The following is a 22,080-nucleotide window of genomic DNA, read 5'->3' as shown; positions in this document are numbered from 1 at the left end:
AAAAAAAGGAGGAAAAAAAGCCTCCCCGCCGCCCCCCCCCCGCCTTCAAGCTTTCTACGCATTTGCACATTACGTAGGGGAAAACCCCTCCTTCCGAGCCCCCCCCCGCTCTGTATTGGGCAGAATATTCTTTTGTTAGCAGCCAGACTCGCCTGTCATTGGATACTTGGCAATGCCAATTAAAAAAGGGGGGGGAAGCTTGCCTCCCGAGCGCCTCTCCACCCCTCCCCCCGTCTTTCCCCTACACCCTGGAAGCGCGTGAGGCCCCCCCGCTCCGCCCCCGCCCCCCTCCCCCGCTTGTTGCGCGTGCAAACCCTCGGCGCAAAGGAGCAGCGGCCGCGCCAGCGCCGGGGAGCCGGGCTCGGCGCGCAAAGGCCCCCCGCGCGCGCTCAGTCGGGAGCGTGACCGAGAAGGGCCGCCGCGGCGGGGGGGGGCGCGCGCGCGGCGGCAGCGGCAGCAGCGAGGCGTTTCCCTCTCCGCCCCCCTCGGCTCGGATGGGCGGCCTGGAAGGGGGCGGCCGGAGCCGCAAGCGGGCCCTCTGCAAGCGCCTGCGAAGATCCGGGGCTGCTCTGGAGCGGTGCTGAGCCGGGCAGGAAAATTGCACCCTTAAAAAATAATAATAATAATAAAAAAATCCTTCCTCGCCCAGGAAAAAGGGAGAAGCGGCGCCGCTGGCGCCCGGGGGCGGAGCCCCGCGCTTTGTTTCGCCCTCTCTCCGCCCCCGGCTTCGCTTCCCCGCTGGAGCTCGGAGCGCGCAGCGCTGCGCGCCGGACTCTCCTCCTCCTCCTCGGCTTCCCGGGGATGAAGACGCGCGGCATGGCGCGGAGCTCCGCCCGGCCCGTCCAAGGCGCAGCAGCAGCCCGGGTTTGTGCCCGCGGCCGCTGACTGGAGAGCGCCGGCGAGAGGGGCGGCTTGCTCCCCAGCTCCCCAGCTCCTTTTTGCTCCCCGGATTTCCACGCGCCGTTTCTGCTCCGTCCGGGCCAACCTGCCTGGACAGCCGGGGCCCGTCGCCCCAAACCCCGCTTCCCCCCTCCTGGCCCTGGATTTCCGACAACCGCCTGGGCTCCCTAGCTGTGAGCTGTCCCAATCCGGTGTATCAACCTGCTCCGGGACATACTTATTTTCCTCTTCCCTCCTCCTCGCTCCGGTTTTGCCTCCGGGAAATTGGGATGTTAACCTGCTTCGGATCTGTTGCAAAGCCGTTCCTCTGGGCCGGGATTTGCCCCTTGTCAGTTTCAACGCCTGGTTTTTAAAGGATCAGTCCCTTTTTTAAAAAAAATAAAATAAAAAAATAGAGATATTTATATAAAGAGAACAAACCTCCGTCTTTTGTTTGTGGCCTGGGGGTCCCTCCCCCCTCTCCTTTCGCTTTTAAAAGGTGGACAAAAGTTGCAATCTATTTTTCGGTTTGTTTGTTTTTGGTGGTCCTTTTTCTGGGTAGACAACGCCATGTCTGCTAAAGATAATCCCTGCAGGAAATTTCAAGCCAACATTTTTAATAAGAGCAAATGTCAGAATTGCTTCAAGCCTCGAGAATCACACTTACTCAACGACGAAGATTTAAATCAGGTGAGTTGCCTTGTAGTAATGTGTTGGAAGTTCCTTTGGCATCAGAAGTAGATTATTTTATTATTTTCTTTCGAAGAATAGCAGTAATAATTGCAACCGTTGCTCTTTATAAAGTTCCTAAAATTGCTTTGGTGTTGTACAGAATTTTTATTAATGTTATTAATAATAATAAATAATACAGGCCCTGCTAGCAGGCTTGACCTCTGGAGCTGAATGGCAGGTGAGAATAAAACTTGAAAAGCTAACTTGTCACTGCCCTATTGCGGGAGCAGTGTACTGGTCTTAATTTGATGGTTTTATTTCTTTTGAATTTGGCAAGAACCGTGAGCTCTTGTCAATGTACCCAGGATGTTTTGAGACCTATATAACCACTTTGTTACCACTAGGTCTCTTGTTATAGGCCAGGCCCTTCCTGACCAATTAAATTGAGAATTTATTTTTATTTGCCTTGTTTTAGAGAATCAAAGCTGCTTTCTCCTCTTATGCTAGTCCTAATCTACTAATTCTTCCAATTAGAAATAGTAGCCTGCAGAAGGAAATTTAAACACCCCCCCCCCCCTCTTGATTGCAGAGGCCTTGCTTGGAAACCAGGACACCAGCTCTTGCTGTGAGCCTTTTTTCCCCTTGAGGTATAGAATCTTGACGCTGAGCATTTCAAAGCCTTGGTCTCCGCTATGTCAAAGGCAGCGTCAGGTGCCTGAGAGAGATCTATATATGCTTTTAATCTCCCTTAGGTAAACCTTTTGTACACTGATTTGCCTAGCTCTTTGCGTTTTCTTGTCGGTGTAATCGCAAAATCCAGGCACATTAAATTCAAAAAGGAACATGTTTGCATTACGGTTGAACACAGACACTTGCTGTTCTTGTGTCTATCCTGTTGTGTGTGTGTGTGTGTGTGTGTGTGTGTGATCTAAGCCCTTCCTGGACTGATGATCTAACAAGGTTGCCTCTTTTTCCCATCCTCCCTCCCCACCCCCTTCTTTCTGGGTCTGCACTAGTTCTGACATCCATGGTTAAAATCCTATTATGGAAATGAGATCAGTCATATTGCAGAGCTGGGCGGGGGATGTGGGGTGGGGGGAAGGCAGAAAGATAATGCAATCGGCAGGCTAATATGGAAAAAATGCGTGTGTGTGTGTTGCGGGGAGGGGGGGAGAGTGTATAACTGGTAAAAGTGCAATTTGGACAAAGCAAGGAGGCCCCAAGCCTTGCACGAATCCTCCGAAACAGCAGAGCTTTCTGCATCCCTAAATGATTTAATTCTTTTTCTAATCTACGTGATTTATGGCATGGTGGGATTTGTGATGTAGAAATCTCTGAACATTCTTTCTTGTCTCCTCTTCCTCATTACAAGCAGCAGCAACAACAGCAACAACTCATTTTTGTGTCTGTGAATGGTTTTTCACTCTCGAGGGAGGGAAAGAATTGCTGTCCTCCCTGCCCCGGGTTTCTCCCCCTCACTGCTGTTGAGGCTGGAGTACTGCCTGTAAGACAACAGGGCTGGCTGGGTGGATTATGGGAGCTGTAGTCTGCCACATCTGGAGGACACCAGGTTGGGCTAGGTAAACACTGACCTAGTTCTCACAGGTGAAGTGGTGACCCTTTTCCAGACAGTACAACTTTGAAGCATCTGAAGGTTTACATGTTTGAATGCTTTCAACACCCTGCCATTAAAAAAATATCCTTGCACATGGATAATTAGCACGTGGAGGAGAAGAGTTCTAGTGTCATGTTCTCCTTGAAGTGCTAGTTGTCTATGTGCAGGTGTGTAGAGAATGTAAGGAGGAGCATTCAGATATGTGACCCGCCCCCCAGCAGTCTGAAGTGGTACAGCCCTGACACAGGTCTACCACCCATGTGCTGTCTCTGTGAGGGCTAGGCCACCATCTTGGCTGCTTCTCTGGGGGGGCTGGCCGTAAGTTTTTTTAGCAACGTCAAAGCATTATTTCTTTCGTTCTTACTCAACAGAGTCCTCTGCCTTCTGGCTGCATCCCTTGTGTTGCATTCAGATTCAGTGCCTGTTTTATTTTGTTGGCAATTAAAGAGAAGGTTTTTTTTTAAAGGAACCCCACCCCATCGCTGCCCCAAATAACTACCATCTTGCTGGATCAGGCTAAGGCTTACCTGGTCCATACTTTTCCCAATCCGGTGTCCTAAAGATGTGTTGGACAACAACTCCCAACACATCTTTCAAGCATGATGTGGGGCTAATTTAGTCCCACGTTGTACTTCTATCAGCAGCCCCCCAGTTGCCTCTAGGAAGCCCATAAGCGGACATGACAGTAACAGTCTCCTGCTTTTGGCCACAGAATATGGTACTCAAGAGATATACTGTCCCTGAATGCAGAAGTTCTATTCAGCATCATTGCCAACAGCCTTTCTGTGAACCATCTAGGGAGCTTCAGCTGTTGGAGCGGTATAGAAATGAAATAAATAAATAAATGAACTGCCTTAGAGTGGGTCCTGGTCTCCCATGGATTTGTCCAATCATTTTAATGCGTATTCTTCCCATGTTTTTCCTGGCCTCCCTCCGTTGTCTGCCCTTTGCTGAATTTTAAACCTCTTGGGGCAGAGACCTGTCATCATTTACATGGTGAATCACCCTGGCCGTTGCTGATACCATATGAATATTAGAATGTCTGGGCCGAGAAAAGGAAGCTGTTCTTTGCGTAATCTGTAATTGATGTGGGCGAAATGCGGCTTGTGCAAGATGTGGTGAGGGCCGCTAGCGTAGAATGGCTTTTAAACGTAGGCTTGGACAAGTTTGCCAGGAGTGTGAGGGTATTTGACGGCTATCGGCCAAGAAAGTTAAAATGGAACCACCATGTATAGAGGCAGTTTTCCTGGGCATACCAAGTCCTGGGAGGAAAGCATCACTTTTAGGCCTTGCTTGTGAACTGGCTAGAAGCATCTGTCTGGTTGGAAAGAGCACGGTGGACTGGATGGATCGTGGTCTGGCTAGTGAGGCAATTCTGTACGAGAATGAATGCAAAATTGGTAAAAGTGCTTTTAAAATTAAAAGTGCTACATAAAAGATGAGAGAGGGAGGCGGGAAGAGGTGGTTTTAGAGCAATATTTTACTCTTCCTTCCCTTGGCTTCACTCCATAAATCCACTTTGTGGCTGTGTTCGCACAGAATACTCAGACGTAGTTTATGTTACCCATGGTTTGATGCTTTAGCCATGAATTATCTTACAGACAAGCAAACAAAATACAGCTTGTTTTCCCTATTTCTGATTTTGCCAGGGCTCATAGCGGTTTTGTTTTCAGGCTGCTCTTGCTGGGTGCCTCTTTTTCAGCAGCAGACAGTAGTGCAAGCAAGCCAGGGATACGCCATGATTATGGGTTCTGACATCATGACAAGCCATGATTTAAACAAACCAGACTTTGTCAGCCAACAACAAACCATGGCTTCTTTTTTTGGTTTGTAGTTATTTGTGGGGATGGGTTCAGATGCAATGACAAGCCAGAGTTCAACAAACCACACCATGGATTAGCATTATGGGCAAACCAGGTTATTATGTTGACAGCGACATGGATGTTGGCTGCTTCTGATGTCTGTTTACCACGCATTTGACTCTTGTCACTTTGTCTGGGGGTCAGGGGTGTCTGCTGTAACCAGATTGGGAGTTTGTCGTTTGAATAGTCTGCCGAGGCAAGTCCATGTTCCCGCTGCCTGATGATTTCCTTGGCTTGCAGGAAGTCTGGATAAAGTTGGACTTACCATGTGATCAGGTGCTACAGAAAACCAGCTCCTCCCCTGGTTGTAAATTTGCCCTACAGCAATCAGCTGCTGTGTGCTAAATGACCACCTGTAGGCACCGTGTATTTCTTTTGCATTAAATGGATTAATATGTTATCTCGCAAATGCTAAATAAGAGCAAGGATGGATTGAAGGTAGATTCCATCTACTGGGGAAGCTGTTTGACACCTGTCCGTAGGTAAAAGGGAACTGTTAAAGGGAACACTGGTAGAAGGAGATTGGCAAGGGTTTCCGATTCCCAGTTGTTTAGCCAGGGGTGGGCAGAAAGTAGATCTCCAAATGTTTTGAACTTCAACTCCCAGCCATGGTGGTAGGGACTTCTGGGAGTTGAAGTCCAGAGTATCTGGAAATCTACATTCTGCCCATCCTGGTTTAAATTATAGCAGCTTTCCCCAACCAGGCACCTTCCAGATGTGGTAGACTACAACTCCCATAATTCCTAGTGACTGTGCTGGCTGGGAATGATGGGAGTTGCAGTCCAAAAATGTCTGGAGCTGGCCATGTTGGGGAAGGTTGGCATTCGGTTTTTGCCTGTCTATCAAATGCCTCGCAGGCCTCCTTATGTGGCTGGTTTTTAGTTTAGCGCGGTTGTAAATTGTTGAATTGCGTCCTGCGCTTCTGCGATTGAGCACCGTCTCGCATGCGTGTCTTTGTCGCTTGAAGACTGGAGCCACTGCAGGTGTAACGCCATTGGCAGAGCTTCCATGTCATGCAGCTTCGAAGGAATCACGAAACACCTTGAGCTTTTGAGCTGAGTGGATGTTAACTGAGCAGGCTGCATTCATGTGTGAAACCAGCCCTGTGTATTTCCCCACTGTGGGGACAAAACTGAGATTTGAGTCAGTTTGTTGCTGGATAGTGTTTTGAACTTTCCATGGAAACTTGGGAATGAAAAGGAGCTTCCTTCTAATCAGCGGGCTAAATAGTAAGACAAAAACCTAGAACGCTGGCTTGTTTATTACCCATGGGTTCTCAGGGGATGTTTGGTAGCTGGGAAAAAGGGAGATTATTGTCTCTGTTCTGTAATACCAGAACTGGGGCTGACCCAAACAGATCAGCTAGCACCAGTGTCAGGGGACCCCAGTGGCAAGAGGTTGCAAAATGGCATCTCCAGGTAGGGCTGGGAACGAATCCTGTCAGAAATCTAGAGAACTACTGCTGGTCAATGCATACCAGCCTTTCACAACCTGGTGCCCTCCAGATATTTTGGCCTACGACTCCTAGCATTCATGACCATTGGCCATGTCAGCTGAAGCTGATGGGAGTTGAAGTCCTAAACATATTGAGGGCCCCAGGTGGGGGAAGGCTGGTGTAGGATATCCCAGGCTGGGAAAACGTGCAATGAACTTTGCTGAATGTTGTCAGCTATATATACATAGCGGACTGACGGGCTTGTCACCTCCCCACACCCCCGGTTTTTCCCGTCTCGTATAGGCAGCAGAAATAGGCCTGTGCATCTCCCATGGGCCACCGTATGTGGTGGGTGCCTGCCTGGCAGGTTGCATGTTGTGCTGCCCTGGCCTCCTTCGTGCTTTTGGGTCAAAAGATTTTGGTCTCATCTCTTCCATGCTGTGAAATGGGCGACCATTTTAAAGAAACTTCCAGAGGTGATCTAGATGGGATCCAGCTGATGCTTCGAGATGCAAAACAGTTGGTCTCCATGGGCAATTGATAGACCTGGATAGACCTCAATGGGCGATTGATAGACCTGGATAGACCTCAATGGGCAATTGATGGACCTGGATAGACCTCAATGGGCAATTGATAGACCTGGATAGACCTCAATGGGCAATTGATAGACCTGGATAGACCTCAATGGGCGATTGATAGACCTGGATAGACCTCAATGGGCAATTGATGGACCTGGATAGACCTCAATGGGCAATTGATAGACCTGGATAGACCTCAATGGGCAATTGATAGACCTGGATAGACCTCAATGGGCAATTGATAGACCTGGATAGACCTCAATGGGCAATTGATAGACCTGGATTTAACAGGTTCCATATCTCTGTAATAGGCTTGCTGGGCGGGGGGAGGGGGCACTGCAAAAGCTCTTATTTCCTGTAAAATAATGCAGGAAGCTGGGTGGAAAGGAAGGAATATATATAGCTCTAACAACAGGGTCTATGCCACTTGAAAGACAAACCAATTTATTATGGCTCTTTGTTGTTTTTGCTACATCAGAGTAACTGGGACGACCCCTCTGGAAATCGTTATATGGCTTTGGTTAATCTTTATCTACAGCCTAAAGGGTAGAGGCTCTATAGCTGATAGCTTATGGAAAGGAAACAGCCTCTGTCAGTACCCGGCTGCCAGTTTTTCTCTGGTTTTGTTTTGGAGTATGTTTTACTTTGTCCCCTCCCCACCCCCAGGGTTTTTTTGCTTGCGGAGAGAAAGAAATGGGCAGAACAATGCAACTCCGATGTATAGAGGGTTGGTTAAAAAAATAAATAAAAAATTAAAAAAATATATAGTGAGTATAAAATGTAGGTATTACCATTTTAATAAAATGGTATTAATACCATTAGACTGGAGAGCAGGCGTTAGTATTTATCGACTGATTGGGTTGCTGTCTTTCTTCCAAGGAGGTTTAGGCTGCATAGACAGGGCTTCTGGGGGGTTTATCTTCATGGGAACCCTGTGAGATAGGCAAGGCTGGAGAGAGAGCGCACGCAATTACACAGTGAGACTTGTAGCTAAGCTGGGATTTGAACTCAGGTTTTCCCATCTAAGTCTGCAGCATGAACATTGGCAGGAGTGGTGGGGAAGAGAGAATTCCCCACCAGTTACAACCTAGTTACAACCTAGTGATATTCCTGAGTTTTGGGATTGGCGTTTTGGATATGGAGGGATTCGGGAATGTTGTTGTTGTTCAGTCGTGTCCGACTCTTCGTGACCCCACGGACCATAGCACGCCAGGCCTTCCTGTCCTCTGCCCTCTCCCGGAGCGTGCTCAAGTCCATATTCATTGCATCGGTGATGCCATCTAGCCATCTCATCCTCTGCCGTCCCCTTCTCCTTTTGCCTTCAATCTTTCCCAGCATCAGGGTCTTTTCCAGGGAGTTTTCTCTTCGCATTAGGTGGCCGAAATATTTGAGCTTCAGCTTCAGTATCTGTCCTTCCAATGAGCACTCAGGGTTGATTTCCTTTAGGATTGACTGATTTGACCTCCTTGCAGTCCAGGGGACTCGTAAGAGTCTGTCTGTTATGATCTGAGCTCATTTCCCTTTTGAATGATGTGAGCTAACATCCCTTTGGGTTCGTAATTTTAAGCTTGGGGCCCCTTCAACTAGCACAAAGAGAGCTGGAACTCTGAATGGGGGTGACCTTTTAAAATGATCTAATCCCCCCCCCCCCCCACCAATCCAACTAGAGTTCAAATTAGCTCATGGCTGTTTATACAGCCGCTTGGCAAAGAAGTCCCCGGAAATTCCTAGCCTGCAAATGATTTTGGTAGCCTGACGACTTAAGGCATTCCTCTGTTAGCCACTTGTGGCAGGCCAGCTTCCTCCCCATTGACGCAGGCTTCCCAGTCTGCTTGCCTGCAAGCAGTTTTTACTTGCCACAGGCAAATGGCTGTATTTTAGCTTAAAGCTCTTCCTGCCTGTAACTAAGCCTTAGGAGAGGCTGTCAAAATTCCCCTTATGACCTGGACCCCTTGAGCGTCTCCTTAAGGATCTCTTGCCTCCTCAAGAGTCCCACATTCCTTCTTTTAAACTTCCCCTTCCCAGTAATGTGGGGTTTAGGCTGTAGATGTGGGGTGATTGACACTCTAGACACAGGGCTGAACCACAACAGTTTACTGGTAAATTAAAGCAAACAAATTACAACTAAAAGAATTTATGCAATAGAGCTGAGTCATACAAAAGGCATTAAGAGAAAATAAAATTTGCAGAATGCAAGTTCTTTTACCCTAGCTGTACTCAAGACTTCTCCAGGTTGCTTCTTCCTGCTCTCTCTTCAGGCTTTGGTCTTCTGAGTCTGTTCTTACTGGCTCTCTCACTCTCTTTATATACCCTCAAAACTGAAAGTACTGCTTCCGACCTGAAGAAATGAAACTCAAGTGGAGAAATGAAACTGAAACTTACTCCGGGGATATGAAACTGCTCCTCTCAGGGATACCCCCTCTCAACAACCCCCCCCCCCAGGCCTCTAAGCCTGACCTTTTTTCCCTTTGCCTCTGTAGGCCTCAAACCTTCACAGAGGCATTTCACCAACTCGGAAGTGTGTGTGTGTGTGTGTGTATGTGAGAAAATGCACAAAAGCCAGGACACCACCCAATGATAGGTGGTTCTGGGGGAAAGTGGGCATGGCCTGGGGAACCTCAGAGGGCCGGATTTGGCCCCTGGGCCTGAAGTTCTCCACCTCTGGGGTAAGAGATGGCAATTTGTGTCTGATAGACCTTGGCATGATAAAGACTCTTGTGTGTCTGGTATCCTAGTGAGGTGAAATGGCCACCTGGGCAAATAAAGAGTTAATTTGCAGCTTCAGGGTAAATCTGTAGCTTTTTGGACAATGATTACTGAGCACCTTTAACTTCCTGTTTGTTGGACTCCAGAGAGGCAGTTAGCAGCAGCTAAGGAGGTGTCTCTAGGCACTGAATGTGGGATTGGGGACATAATTCGGTGCTCTGTAAACAATCCGTTGTAGGCTCCTGCCCGGCCCAAGGCTGGGTGAGACGCTTTGGGGTGCTTTGGCTTTATTGTCAAACGTTTAGAAGTGTGGATTAAACACTCAAGGCTTTTCTGGGCCCAATTTACAGCCCAGTCCTTCTCACGCTTCACTTGGAATTTAAGTCCCACTACATCCAGTGGATGGGGCTGCGGTGGCTTAGTGGTTAAGACGCTGAACTGCAGACTGGAAGGTCGGCAGGACAGCAGTTCGAGACCCGAGTGCCGCGTGACGGAGCGAGCTCCCGTCTTCAGTCCCAGCTTCTGCCAACCTAGCAGTTCAAAAGCAAGAAATTGCAAGTGGATAAATAGGTACCGCCTCGGCGGGAAAGGTAACAGCGTTCCGTGCACCTCGGTGTTCAGTCATGCCGGCCACATGACCACGGAAGCGTCTTCGGACAGCGCTGGCTCTTCGGCTTAGAAACGGGGATGAGCACCGCACCCTAGAGTCGGACACGACTGGTTGGGGACACCTTTACCTTTTTTACATCCAGTGGGGTTTGCTCCCAATTCCGTATGCCTCGCATTGCATCCCGCCTGTCTTTGCTCAGAAGCAAGTTCCCCTGTGTTCATTGGGACTTAATTCCCTAGTTAACATGTGCTTTGGATTGCAGCCTTAATGGCTCTGATAGTTTTTGGAAGGCTTGTCTTTTGGGGCTTTGTTTCTAAATTTTCTATCCTTGGGCGACAGAGATTAAAATGGACGGTGTGCTGAACTCAGGAAAAGAATTGTGTGTGCTTGGTCAGCTCCTGGGACAGGGGTGCGGAACCTCCAAAATGGCCCTCTTGGGTTCCAAACCCGCTTCTGGGTTTCCCCAGATGACCCTCTGACTGAGCAGTCATTATGCCTGCATCTTTTGCTTCCCCCCTTTCATTTGTATCCTTTTTTTCCTCCATGCAGCTTAAGAGTGCTGTATATGGGGTTATCCTATTCCACCCCCCCACAACAACCCTGTGAGGTTGGTCACATTGAGATACATTGTACCATTAAAGCCACAGGTGGGCAGTCTGATGGCTGCATGCAGCTTGTAGAGCCTTGCCCACTTTCCCCTGCTGATCAGCCAGCTATGGCAAAGGCTGCTATTTATCAGCAAAAGGACTTCAGCCTTTATCAGGCTCATTGAGAGGGAGGCTTTAACCTCATTCCCTCTCCCCCAGCAATCCCAGCGCAGCCAGGATTGCTGTTCTTGCGCTACTAATGGCCATGGTTTAGCGCTATATGCAAGATTGCCATGGCCGTGGTGTAGCGCTATGTGCAAGGTAAAAAGGCGCCTATGTGAAGCTCCTCCTCCCTTCTCTCTTCCGCACGTGCAACCGTGAGGAGGAATAAACCAGAATTCAGTTTCACTTCCTGGCTTGTCATTACTTGCAGACCAAGAATCACAGTTTAAAAGAAATCTGTGGTCATTTGCTAAACACGCCAAGAGCAAACCCTGGCTTGGTTTGCTGGCTTGTTTAACAAACTAGAGCAGAGGCGAACAACCTGGTGCCCTCCAGAAGTTTTGGGTTACAGCTCCCGTAAAACGGCTGGTCATGCTGGCTGTGGTTGATGGGAGTTGTAGTCCAAAGCAACTGGAGGGCACAGGCTTGCCTACCCCCGAACTAGAGTTTACTTTAAACCACAATTTGTCGTTTGCACATAACAGCATCCCAGAAATCTGCTAAAAGCAAAACTGAATTCTGGCTTATTCCTTCCCGTAGTCATGGGAGAGGTGAGGGGGAGCAACTTTCTGGCTGTGCATGTAGCGACTAAATTATGGTTCAGCATTACATGCAAAGGCTGCAAGTGACTACCCAGGGCCCTTTGCTGCACAGGGATATGAATCCAGTTCTTTCTGGCCCAAGCTGGGCATTACTTGCTGGGCCGTTAGCTCCCATTGTGGTTCCCTAATTTGCATTTATACTCTGTTGTCTCACCCCAAACCCCTGAGTTCTCTAAATTGGGAAGGAAGCTGACAGGTGAGCTGAAATTCCATTGTTCGGCTCTTTTGTTTGCCAGCTGCTGGCATAACTGTGTGTTCCATGCTCTGGGATTCTAGCATGCCAGTGAATTTTGGAGAAAACAACAGCACACGGTGAAGACTCCAGATTAGGTTTGCCTCAGATCCATTTTCGTTTGCAACTTCTTTTTCTTTGCACCCCCATTATTCACTGTTCGGGTTTGCAAACGGGGCAAGTTCTGGGATTTGCAAAATGAAATGAAGTTCTTGTGCCTCTCTACCTCAGGTGTGGCTTCGGCCCTCTTTCCTGAGTTTTTGGATAGTGCTGCCCAGAGTACGTTTTGGCCTTCCTTTGTTTTGTTTGGGTGTTTTGCAAAGAGGATAAGCGTTCTTAATAGCTGTGTGCTTGGCAGGGTTTCTCCACCACCACAACATTTGCATACAATTAAAAAGAAACAGCTGACAGCTTTTGATGTGTTCAAAGTCTTAGCTTTGATCACATTTAACCCCAAGGTGTTGGTTTCGCTGGAAATCACATTTCCTTTAGCCTGAGGTTGATGAGCATTTTTTCCCTTTTTAAAAATATCCAGTGGATTTTAATTTTGCTTTCACTTTAACAAACCCCTGTAAAACACACACTTAAGTGGTGGTGGTGGTGGTGATGATGATACGTAGTTACTGTTATTTATTCTCAGTTGTATCTCTCTTGCCTTCCAAGGAGTTATTTCCTATTTTACCCTTTCAACAACAGCCCTGTGAGGGGGGCAGGGTTAGGTTGAGAGGTAGTCCCTGGCCCAAAGCCCTCTTCATGGCTGAGTGGGAATTTGAACTCGCGTCTCCCCTGTCCAAGTCTGTCACTCTACATTAGTCTTCCCCAACCCGGTGTCCTCCAGATGTGTTGGGCTACATGTCCCATCACCCTCAGCCATTATGGTCACTGCTATGCTGCCCAGGATTGTGGGAGTTGTAGTCCAAAACATCTGGAGGGTGCCTGGCTGTTCTACATCATGCTGGTTCAGTGGATTAGCCGCTTCTCTCTTGCTACCCAAAGTGGCATGATCAGTGGTCTGCTGTTGGGCTTTCTGACATCTGTCTTCCCTGCTCCAGCCTCCTGAAGCGAATGAATCCATTTTTCTACACTGCTGGGGTTTCAAAGCAATGCTCTTGCAGCCAGGGCGATACTATGAGTGGCCCAAATGTGTCCGCTGGCCAGTTTAAAAGTCCCCCAAATCAGTGGCCTACATTGGGCCTCAGAACCTGAAGTGTAACAGGCTGGAGGTTCTATTTTTTTTCATGAGTCAAAGCCAGACTCCCTATTTATTCTCAGCCTGGCCAATCAAGAGGCTTCATATTGCTGGCCAATTGCAGGGACTGATGTTGCACTCTCTGCCGCATTTGGCATTTGCTTTTCAGTTCCTGCAGAGGGCTGTGAGACCTGAGCGCACAAAGTCTGTGCCCACTTGGCAAGCGATATCCTTGACCCAGACTCTCCAAGATTGCCGGTTTGAGTCCAGGAGTGCCTGGCCAGGGTGGCGTCTCGCCGATCTTTCCCTTCCTCTGCTGTGGGCTGCATCCCACTGCAGATGTGGCATTCTTTCCATTCCTGTGGGAGTGGGTCAAACACCAGACTTCTGAGATGCTGCAGCCTAGGAATTCGAAATGGTGGCCCTGGCGTAAGCGAAGCTGCGATGGCCGGCATTAGCTTCAAGGTGCAAAAAGACAGGGAGACTCCCTTAATTCATGCTGTCTGCTGTTCCGATTTGGCCCTGTAACCTGGCCTCAGAAATAAAGATGGCCCCACTGTGGAGCTGAAATCAAAGGTTATGGCTGTGCATCAGAGGTCTTTGCAACAGGGTCCGTGTGCCCAAGGGCGCTGTTGGATTCGGGTTCTTTCTAACAGCAGCTCCACTCCTGCTCCCCAGCAAACCTCTTTTGCAGTTGAAGGGAGTCCCAAAAGCAGCTTGTGATATAGCTAAGGTTGTCTGAGAAATGAGTTTAAGTTTGTTTACCACCAGAATTTACCCCTTTTGCACCGCCTGAACGCAAGCGTAATCTGCGATCATAGCTTATACACTCTGGAGCTTACAATGCCATTCGCAGGAAAGAGAAAAAAGCATTTGAAAAATGTGTAGATTAGAAGGATGCATGTGAAAAAATGTGTATTTTTTAAAAAGTGCACACAAACACACTTGAATCCTATAGAAGATAGTGTAATTTTGACTGTGCACTCAAGTAGTTTGCGATTTTCACACGGAAAGAGGGGGAAAAGGGTCTCGGTCTGATACAGGGTTGGACCAAGCTTTGAGGTGGAGCTCTGAGAAAAACCTTGGCAAGCTTGTGGTTTGTTGATTTCCACATTCCTAGATATGGCATGGGGTGAGTCTCTTGGGCCAGCCGTTCAGAGAATCAGATTTGAAAAGATGTGACTGGCCAGGCTCAAACCCTTGAATGTACCTGAAGGAGACTTTGAGGGTTCCTGGCCTATGTAAAAAGTGCACAAAAATACACACTGAACCATCCTCAAAATAAGTGGATATCCATTTTAGTTGGGAAGGTGGTAACAACCAAACTTCCTTTTAATGCAGGAAGCCTGAAGGCTTAAAATGTAAGTATTTTAAGAGCTAGGGTAAATGCAACGCAAGAAGAATAAAAACATCTTTTGAAATAAAGGGAGGAATTTTGGTTTGGGGGCAGCTTTGTAAGGGATTGGATTGTGCAGTTGAATTTTATCTTTTCTCATCTTAAAAGGTGCATAACAAATTTAAGTATCACTGTAGTACCTGAGTGGTTTTGTTCCCTTTGATGTGTAATCTGAGGTGTTGGTGCAAGATGATGATGATAATTTCTACCCTGCTGTTTTGTTTGTAAACACTCAAAAGTGGCTTACGTAACACAATTTTTTTTAAAATACAGAGAGTAAAGCATAACAACACAATTACAGCATTAAAAAATATTGCAATTTCAGGCCAGAGCAGTCTTTAAAAGAGCAGATCAGCAAACAATAACATCTTACTTTAAATTAAAAAAAAAACTTTTGGCAAACACGGGAAATGTCAGATTAGACTCTTGCTCTGCTCTGATGTTATTAGCCTGACTCTTTCACAGCCCTAGTGCTGCCGCTCCCCATCCACAATATGGACATTATAATACTGGCCTACCGTAAAGGGTGGTTGTGAGGATTACAAAAAAATTAATGAATGAAAAAAAGCACTGAAGTGTTACAAAAATGCCAAGTTGTTATGGTGGCTGCAAAACAAAAGCGTTAAAGTATAAAATCCACGTTGGTTTGTGAACATTCATTGGAAAAACCGTGTGTGGAATGGGGCTCGGAGAAAGTGAGGGCTCAGAATCAAATTTTCCTCACCACTGCAGGAGGATCCTTTCCCCATCATAGCACCTGCACATCGCTGTTGAGGCTGTTCCCTGGCACATGCGGAATTCCGTGCTTCTGTGGGCTTCGGAGGAAGGTGGAGAGAGCGGATCATTCCACAGGCACCTCACTTTACGAAGCTGAGGAGCAATTACATGTGAATCCTGAAGCTTGTGTATTTACAAGAACACCGCTTCAGTTCATACAGATCCTTTGTGTATAATAATGGAACCAGTGGTCATAATGAATCAGCGGATAAACAGACGTTGGCCTCCAAACAGAGAGCTTGACAAACAACCGTTGACCGCTCCGTGTACAGAGGATTACGGTGTGCCTCTATAAAGAAAACTTTATGATTCATTGCTGGGTCAATACAAAGATGCTGTCTTAACAGAGAGCAGTGCAGCATAATAGATGATGTGTCGTGTCTCCTAACAAAAGAGAGACAAGAGGCCTGGCGGGTGGCTGGTGCAAAGTGTGCTCTCGGAGCTGGACTCTCACCTCACTGGGAACTCGCTAAGCGGCTCCAGGGAAAGAACCGTTCTCTCCAGCCTCAACCTTCCCTTTTGCAATACGGGGATAAGAGTGCTGGTCCTCCTGACAGGGTTATGCAATGAATGCTGAGAAATTCGTCATATAGGGAAGGGCTGAGGCTCAGTAGAGCAGCACCTGCTTTGCAGGCAGAGGATTCTGGGTTCCATATCCAGCGTCTCCAGGTAAAACTGGAACAGACTCCTGTCTGAAACCCTGAAAAGCTGCCACCGGTCAGTGTAAGCAGTACTGAACTGGAGCAGTGTTCTGGCTGAGTATAAGGCGGATTCTTAGGAGAGATCCTTGAATATTTGCTATTAAGAAATCGTTGCATTATCTCGCCCTTGGGTAGATCTTTTGACAGCTCTTGAGACTGCAGTCCTGCACACCATAACCTGGAAGTAAGTTCCGTTGAACGTGGTGGGACTTAGCTCTGAGTAGACACATGCAGAGAGAGAGCCAGTCTAGTGTAGTGGTGAGAGTGACGGACTGGGAGCCGGGAGATCCGTGTTCTAGTCCCCACTTGGCCATGGAAGCTCACTGGGTGACTTTGGGCCAGTCACAGACTCTCAGCCCAGCCTACCTCACAGGGTTGTTGTTGTGAGGATACAATGGAGAGGAGGAGGATAATGTAAGCTGCCTTGGGTTCCTTGCAAGAGGAAAAAAGGCGGGATATAAATGCAATAATAAATAAATAAATAATAAATAAATGCAGGTTTCTGCTGTGATTCACACATAGACCTTGCTCTTAGTAGCATCTGGTTACTTGGGGCTGAAAGCAGGATGCCTTTAGGTTAGTCATAAAAACATAAGAAGAGCCCTGCTGGATCAGACCAAGGGTCCATCTAGTCCGGCATTCTGTTCACATAGCGGCCACCCAGCTGTCGGCCAGGAACCCACAAGCAGGACACGAGCGCAACAGCATCTTCCCACCCATGTTCCCCAGCAACTGGTATACAGAGGCTCACTGCCTCTGGTACTGGAGGGAGCACACAGCCATCAGGAGTAATAGCCATGGATAGCCTGCTCCTCCAGGAATTTGTCCAACCCCCTTTGAAAGCCATCCAAATTGGTGGCCATCTCTACATCCTGTGGTAGTGAGTTCCATAGTTTAACTGCGCTGTGTGAAGAAGTCCTTCCTTTGATCTGTCTTGAATCTCCCACCATTCAACTCCACTGAATGATGCCACTCGGTTCTAGTATTATGAGAGAGGGAGAAAAATGACTCCCTCTCCAGACTATGCATACTTTTGTATTATCATGTATACTTTCCCTGACCTGCCTTTTTTCTAAGCCAAACCGTCTCGGACATTCTAAGGGAAGAGGCCGTAGCTCAGCGGTAGAGCCCCTGCTTTGATGGAGAAGGTCCTGGGTCCCCAGCATCTCCAGGTAGGGTTGGAAAAACCTCTGCCTGAAACTCTCTCAGTCAGCGTCAACAATATTGGCCTAGATGGACAAATTCTATGACTCAGTATAATGCAGCTCCTATGTTTCTACGTAACCTTCCCTCATAGGGGAGATGCTACAGCCCCTTGATGATTTTGGTTGCCCTTTTCTGCAGTCTTGGAAGATGAGAGGAAATAATTGACCCCAGAGTGATTGGGGGGGGGGGGCAGGCAGAAGCAAGCCTGACCTCTAAATGCAACTCTTTCTTCCTTAGTTCTGGGTGTGAAATTTTAGGGAAAGGGCTGCAGGAGACTAGCTCTGCTAAGTTTCAAGAAGGGTCTCCATGTTAGCCTGTTGCAGCAAAAATAAAGTTTGGTGGCACCTTAAAGACTAACCAGTTGATTGTGGCATAAGCTTTTGTGGACATGGCCCACTTCATCCGATGCAGCTATGCTCAAGCCTCCTTGTATGTCTCGTTTTTATAAATAGTTCCTGAAAAGCCATCGGCTAGCCCGACTGATGTTTTTGCTTGCTCAGATTCTTTAGTCCGTGGCGGGTGGTGTTGAGCTGAAAACATCCAGCTGTTCTTTGCTAATTATTAGGATTAAACGGGGGGCGGGGTTACAAAATGTCAAACACACCTCCATATTTGCAGTGGCAACCTGCAAACTGTAAGACCCTGTTTGTTTCTGGACAGGGGTGCCTGATTGACTGGGAGAAGAATATTGAAGGGAAAATAAAAACACTACATTTTGTTTCAGATTTTTTTAAAGTTCCCTTCCCTTTTTATCCATTCGCTTTATGCAAATCCACCTAAATTTCAACCAGAATGTCCGAAGACTGTGGGATCCCCAAACCAACAACCTAAATAAGGCATGTACATTTTTGTTCTTGCTAGAGTTAATGCTGTTTCATATGTGCTTACTGAACACCGAACGGGTGAATGCATTTGAATGCAGAACCTTGTGCATGAGGCAATGCCTGAGTTTTATTTCTGGTGGTATCATACCTGCAACAGCTTCTTTAGATACGCAGACCGCCTGTCAAAGCTGGACTTGAAGCAATGGACATACACATGTGAATCTTACTGGGTTCACTTATTCCAGAGTAGTTTTGCTCACCTCATCTGTGGGCTGCTTGTTACACTGCCTTTTGGCTTGTAGGATGTGGGGAGTAAAGTAATCGGCACCTTGAACAATTTTTTGTATTTGCCAGGGGTTCTGGACACTTAATTAAGGGTCATGGACATTGAGTTTGTTGGAGATTGTTTTGAGCCAGCAGTGTGATGTTGCAGCGGAAGAGACCAAAGATCTTTAAGGTTGTGCCGTTAAATAAGAGTACTACAATTCTACTGAGACCAGAGTTTGGATACCTCCCAGATGCTACAGTTCAAGGGGGACTAGAGGTCTACAGATTTTATACTTCAACACAACCAAATGCTTTCTTTTCTAGCAAGCTTTGGGTTGAAGTTTGTTGTGGCCTTGTTTTGATGCATTTGTATGCGATACAGATTTTGTTGTGTTTTGGAGGCCAGCCAGGGAAGCCTCTGCATGCTTTGCAGTGGAATGTATGAGTCTTGCAAAGGATTCTGGGGCAGAGAGCACACGCTCAGTTCATACATCTCAGTTACCCTCCGTGAACAGAGAGTATACTGTCCATCCGTCGCTCAACCCAGACGCTCTCCACCATTGGAGGGCAAGATTGCTAGATGTGGAGTTTTCTTCCAGGACAAGTTGCTCACTGTTATAGCTCTTGTTGTTCAAGAACCCCTGATGAGTATCTAAGGAACCCCAGGATATGCTGGAACACAGTTCAGAAAGCCACTGAGTTGGAGAATATGAATCGATGCACCTGCCTATCTGCCTGCCTTTCTGTCTTTGTCTGTCTGTCTGTCTGTCTGTCTGTCTGTCTCCCTTCCTTCCTTCCTTCCTTCCTTCCAAACTTAGACCAGGAAAATCCATCCAAACCTCAGGCACCCGAAACAGTCTCTTCCCACCCGTGCACACTTGGTCCCTGCTCTGCCCCAAAGCCAGGAATTTTTCCTAGTGACTAATCTGAACTTCTAGAGCATGTTATGACGGGTCGCTCATGCAGCTCCCGGGGAATTCTTCTCCCCCCAGCTTTTAAAACATTTTCTCATGATATCCTTGTTTCCTAATCCCTCCGGGCATTGTGATTAGCAACTGCGCCAGGTGTTTTTTATTTCTGCTGTCGCGGTGTGTTTCGGGAAGGCAGCGAGACAGGGCTTAAATTGGATCAAACCTCTGTCGAGATCCTAAGAGGAATGGGATCATGGAGTTCCGAAGTTTTCTGTTTCATGAAGAGTTGTTTATAAATAAGTGTTGACATTTTAGATCATCTGTCATGATGATGGCATGGTTCCTGGAAGGGCTGACATTACCTTGGCTGCGCGTTTATAGGCCTGTTTTGTAAACAGCAACTCGCCTAGGGTGAGTTGGAATTGACTCCAAGCGAATAGACAGAGAAGACTTGTTTTTTTGGTAAACTGGATAACTGTGGGGGTGAGGGTGTTTCTCTTTTTTAGGTCATTAATGGTTCCACAAATGACATAAACTAGTATTTGTTTGCAGGTAGACTCCTGAAAAGTTCGGAGGCCAAAATCTCAGTCTGTTAGCAGTTTTAAAGACAGATTTATTGTAGCATAACCTTTCAACATATGAAGCTACTTATACTGAGTCAGATCATTTGGTTTCATCTTTCTCCAGTATTGTCTACTCTGGATTGCAGTTTTTTTATGAGGCAGGGGAGGGGTCTTTTCTCAGCTACCTCAGACCTTGTGACGGTTGATGTTAGGGATTGAACGTGGGACCTTTTGCTTGCAAGGCACGTGCCTGACCAATGAGCTATTCTAGAGTAATACAAAACAGTTCCAGTTTTCAGCATCTAATTTTATTTATTCCTTTCATGCTTTACTGCCGGGGTGTACACCCTGTGGCCCTCCAGATGTTGTTGGCCTATAACTCCTAGCCAGCATGGCCAATAGTCAGAGATGATGGGATTTGTAGTCCAACAACATCTGGAAGGCCACAAGTTGCCCACCCCTGCTTTACCGGAATGTAACCAGATATGTACGTTTGTGCCGGTGTGGTAGCAGGAGTGGGCTGACCTGGTCTTGTGAGATCTACTTTAGTTTTTTACTTAAAACCTCAGAGTCCAGTTTACCAGATCCAGGTGCAAAATAGTGGTTGGATCAGGCAGAGCCATGTGCAAAATGGCGGCTCTGGAGTTGGAGCGAATTATCTGCTGAACCTCATGGTTGATAGACTGGGATAACCTGCATATAGGGATGTCAGAGGCATCCGTCCGGGGGTGTGAAGCTTGCTGTGCTTTCATGAGCTCAGTGCCCCGGTCTTCAGCTTGCTTTCCCGCGAGTTGGCCCAACTAAGGATGTCAGAGAAATCCACAACGGAACCAAATGAGCTCAGATTTTCATGAATCTGACCCACGGATCCCACAGCAGGCTGGCTTTTCCCCTTTAGAGTGGATTCCGCAGACTTGTGGACCGCTTTTCTAGCTTTCCCAAATTTTGCACAAATTTTGTCATAGAAAAACACGCAAAATTAAAAAATCCAGCCAAAAATGGTCATTTCGCTCGTAGGCTAAAGCGTGAAAATGTGCATTTGGGGGGAATTTGTGCAGAACTGGATACAGTATTTGAGGTGAAGTCTGACCAGTGCAGAGTAGAGCGGAACTTTCCCTGTTAAAGCTGTACCTGTACTTATGCAATCTAAAATTGCGTTTTTCCCTATCTACATCTAAGTTACTGCAGATCAGAGATTCAAACAGCCTCTTTGAGAAACCAGTTGGTGACTGTGTGCCGACCACATAGGCTCAGGCCAAGGTAGGTGTGAGGATAAAAGGGTGGGAACCATATCCTTGTGTGTGCTACCCCAAACTCTTTGGAGGAATGGGATGGGGGTATGTCATCGTGTGGGATAAATATTGTTTGTTCTTTATATACCTCCATCTGTTTATGTGGAGCAAGAGAACAGGTTCCTGCCCCAAGATGCTTGCAGTCTGAAAATAGACACCAGGGAGACAAAAGAGGAAGGAGAGGGAAATGAAGTCCGGGAAAGAATGTGCGTTAATAATATTGGAGTACCCTCTTTTAATGACAAGATCCAGCCTGGCTAGGATGAATTCCCCTGAGGTGCCGTGGATGGATGTGCCTCATCGATAGCAAATGTCTGGGCTGAGCCTGCACAGCTCTCTGACAACTTCATGTAAACCTGACGGAGGCAGTTTCCTTCCCTCCCTCCCATCCTAACGGTCTCTGCTGGCTTTGAGGGAGCCCAGGCTCAAACAGCCAAGAGGAATAAAAATAAAGCAGTTTGGAGAGCAAAGGGAGCGGAGCTTTATCGGTTGCCCTTCTAGATGCCAACTTCCGCTGCTGTTGTACAGGCCTTCTGCATTAGCAATTGCTCCCTCTAATAGGAAACTCAGGCAATGAGCGCCAACAGCTGTGTAGCCAAAATGGGGCCACTGAGAAACGAAAGGGAGTCATCGGTACACATGGTTTGCAGAAGTACAGAAAAACTGTATTTTTTTTTTTTTAAAGCTCGAGGGGGGGCACCTCCCCCAAACAGCCTAATGAGGACTCTCAATGCTCAGTAGCCACAGAATGTTGAAGAAATCCAGGGGGATGCCATGAGAAGGAAGGGAGCATCCCAGAGGGGAACATGTCTGCAGTGGTGCGGCTAGGTAATTTTAGATCCTGGACTTAGAGAGCAGTCCTATAGTCCCAGGGACCATAGGATTGTTTGGATTCTCCCTTCCAAGGTCGGAGCCAGTGCTCTAACCTCGGAAGGGGGAGTCGGAGATCCAGCC

General features: G+C 47.4%; 1 protein-coding gene across 2 annotated transcripts in view; it reads left to right on the top strand.

Moving 5' to 3' along the window:
• The first annotated feature begins 500 nt into the window (after nt 1-500).
• Nucleotides 501-22,080, top strand: part of MPRIP (myosin phosphatase Rho interacting protein) — a 164,241-nt gene continuing 142,661 nt past the window's right edge. For both annotated transcript variants that reach the window (XM_084818180.1, XM_084818179.1), the window contains exon 1: nt 501-1,569. In XM_084818180.1, the coding sequence (XP_084674306.1) occupies nt 1,450-1,569 (120 nt within the window). In that variant the 5' untranslated portion in view covers nt 501-1,449. The remainder of the gene's footprint in view (nt 1,570-22,080) is intronic.

Source organism: Heloderma suspectum, chromosome 12 (genome assembly GCF_057233095.1).
Source record: "Heloderma suspectum isolate Gila_16-S chromosome 12, 16-S_ref, whole genome shotgun sequence".
Classification (NCBI taxonomy): Eukaryota; Metazoa; Chordata; class Lepidosauria; order Squamata; family Helodermatidae; genus Heloderma; species Heloderma suspectum.
Note: the sequence above shows the minus strand (reverse complement) of the source record. Positions and strands in the feature narration are given on the sequence as shown.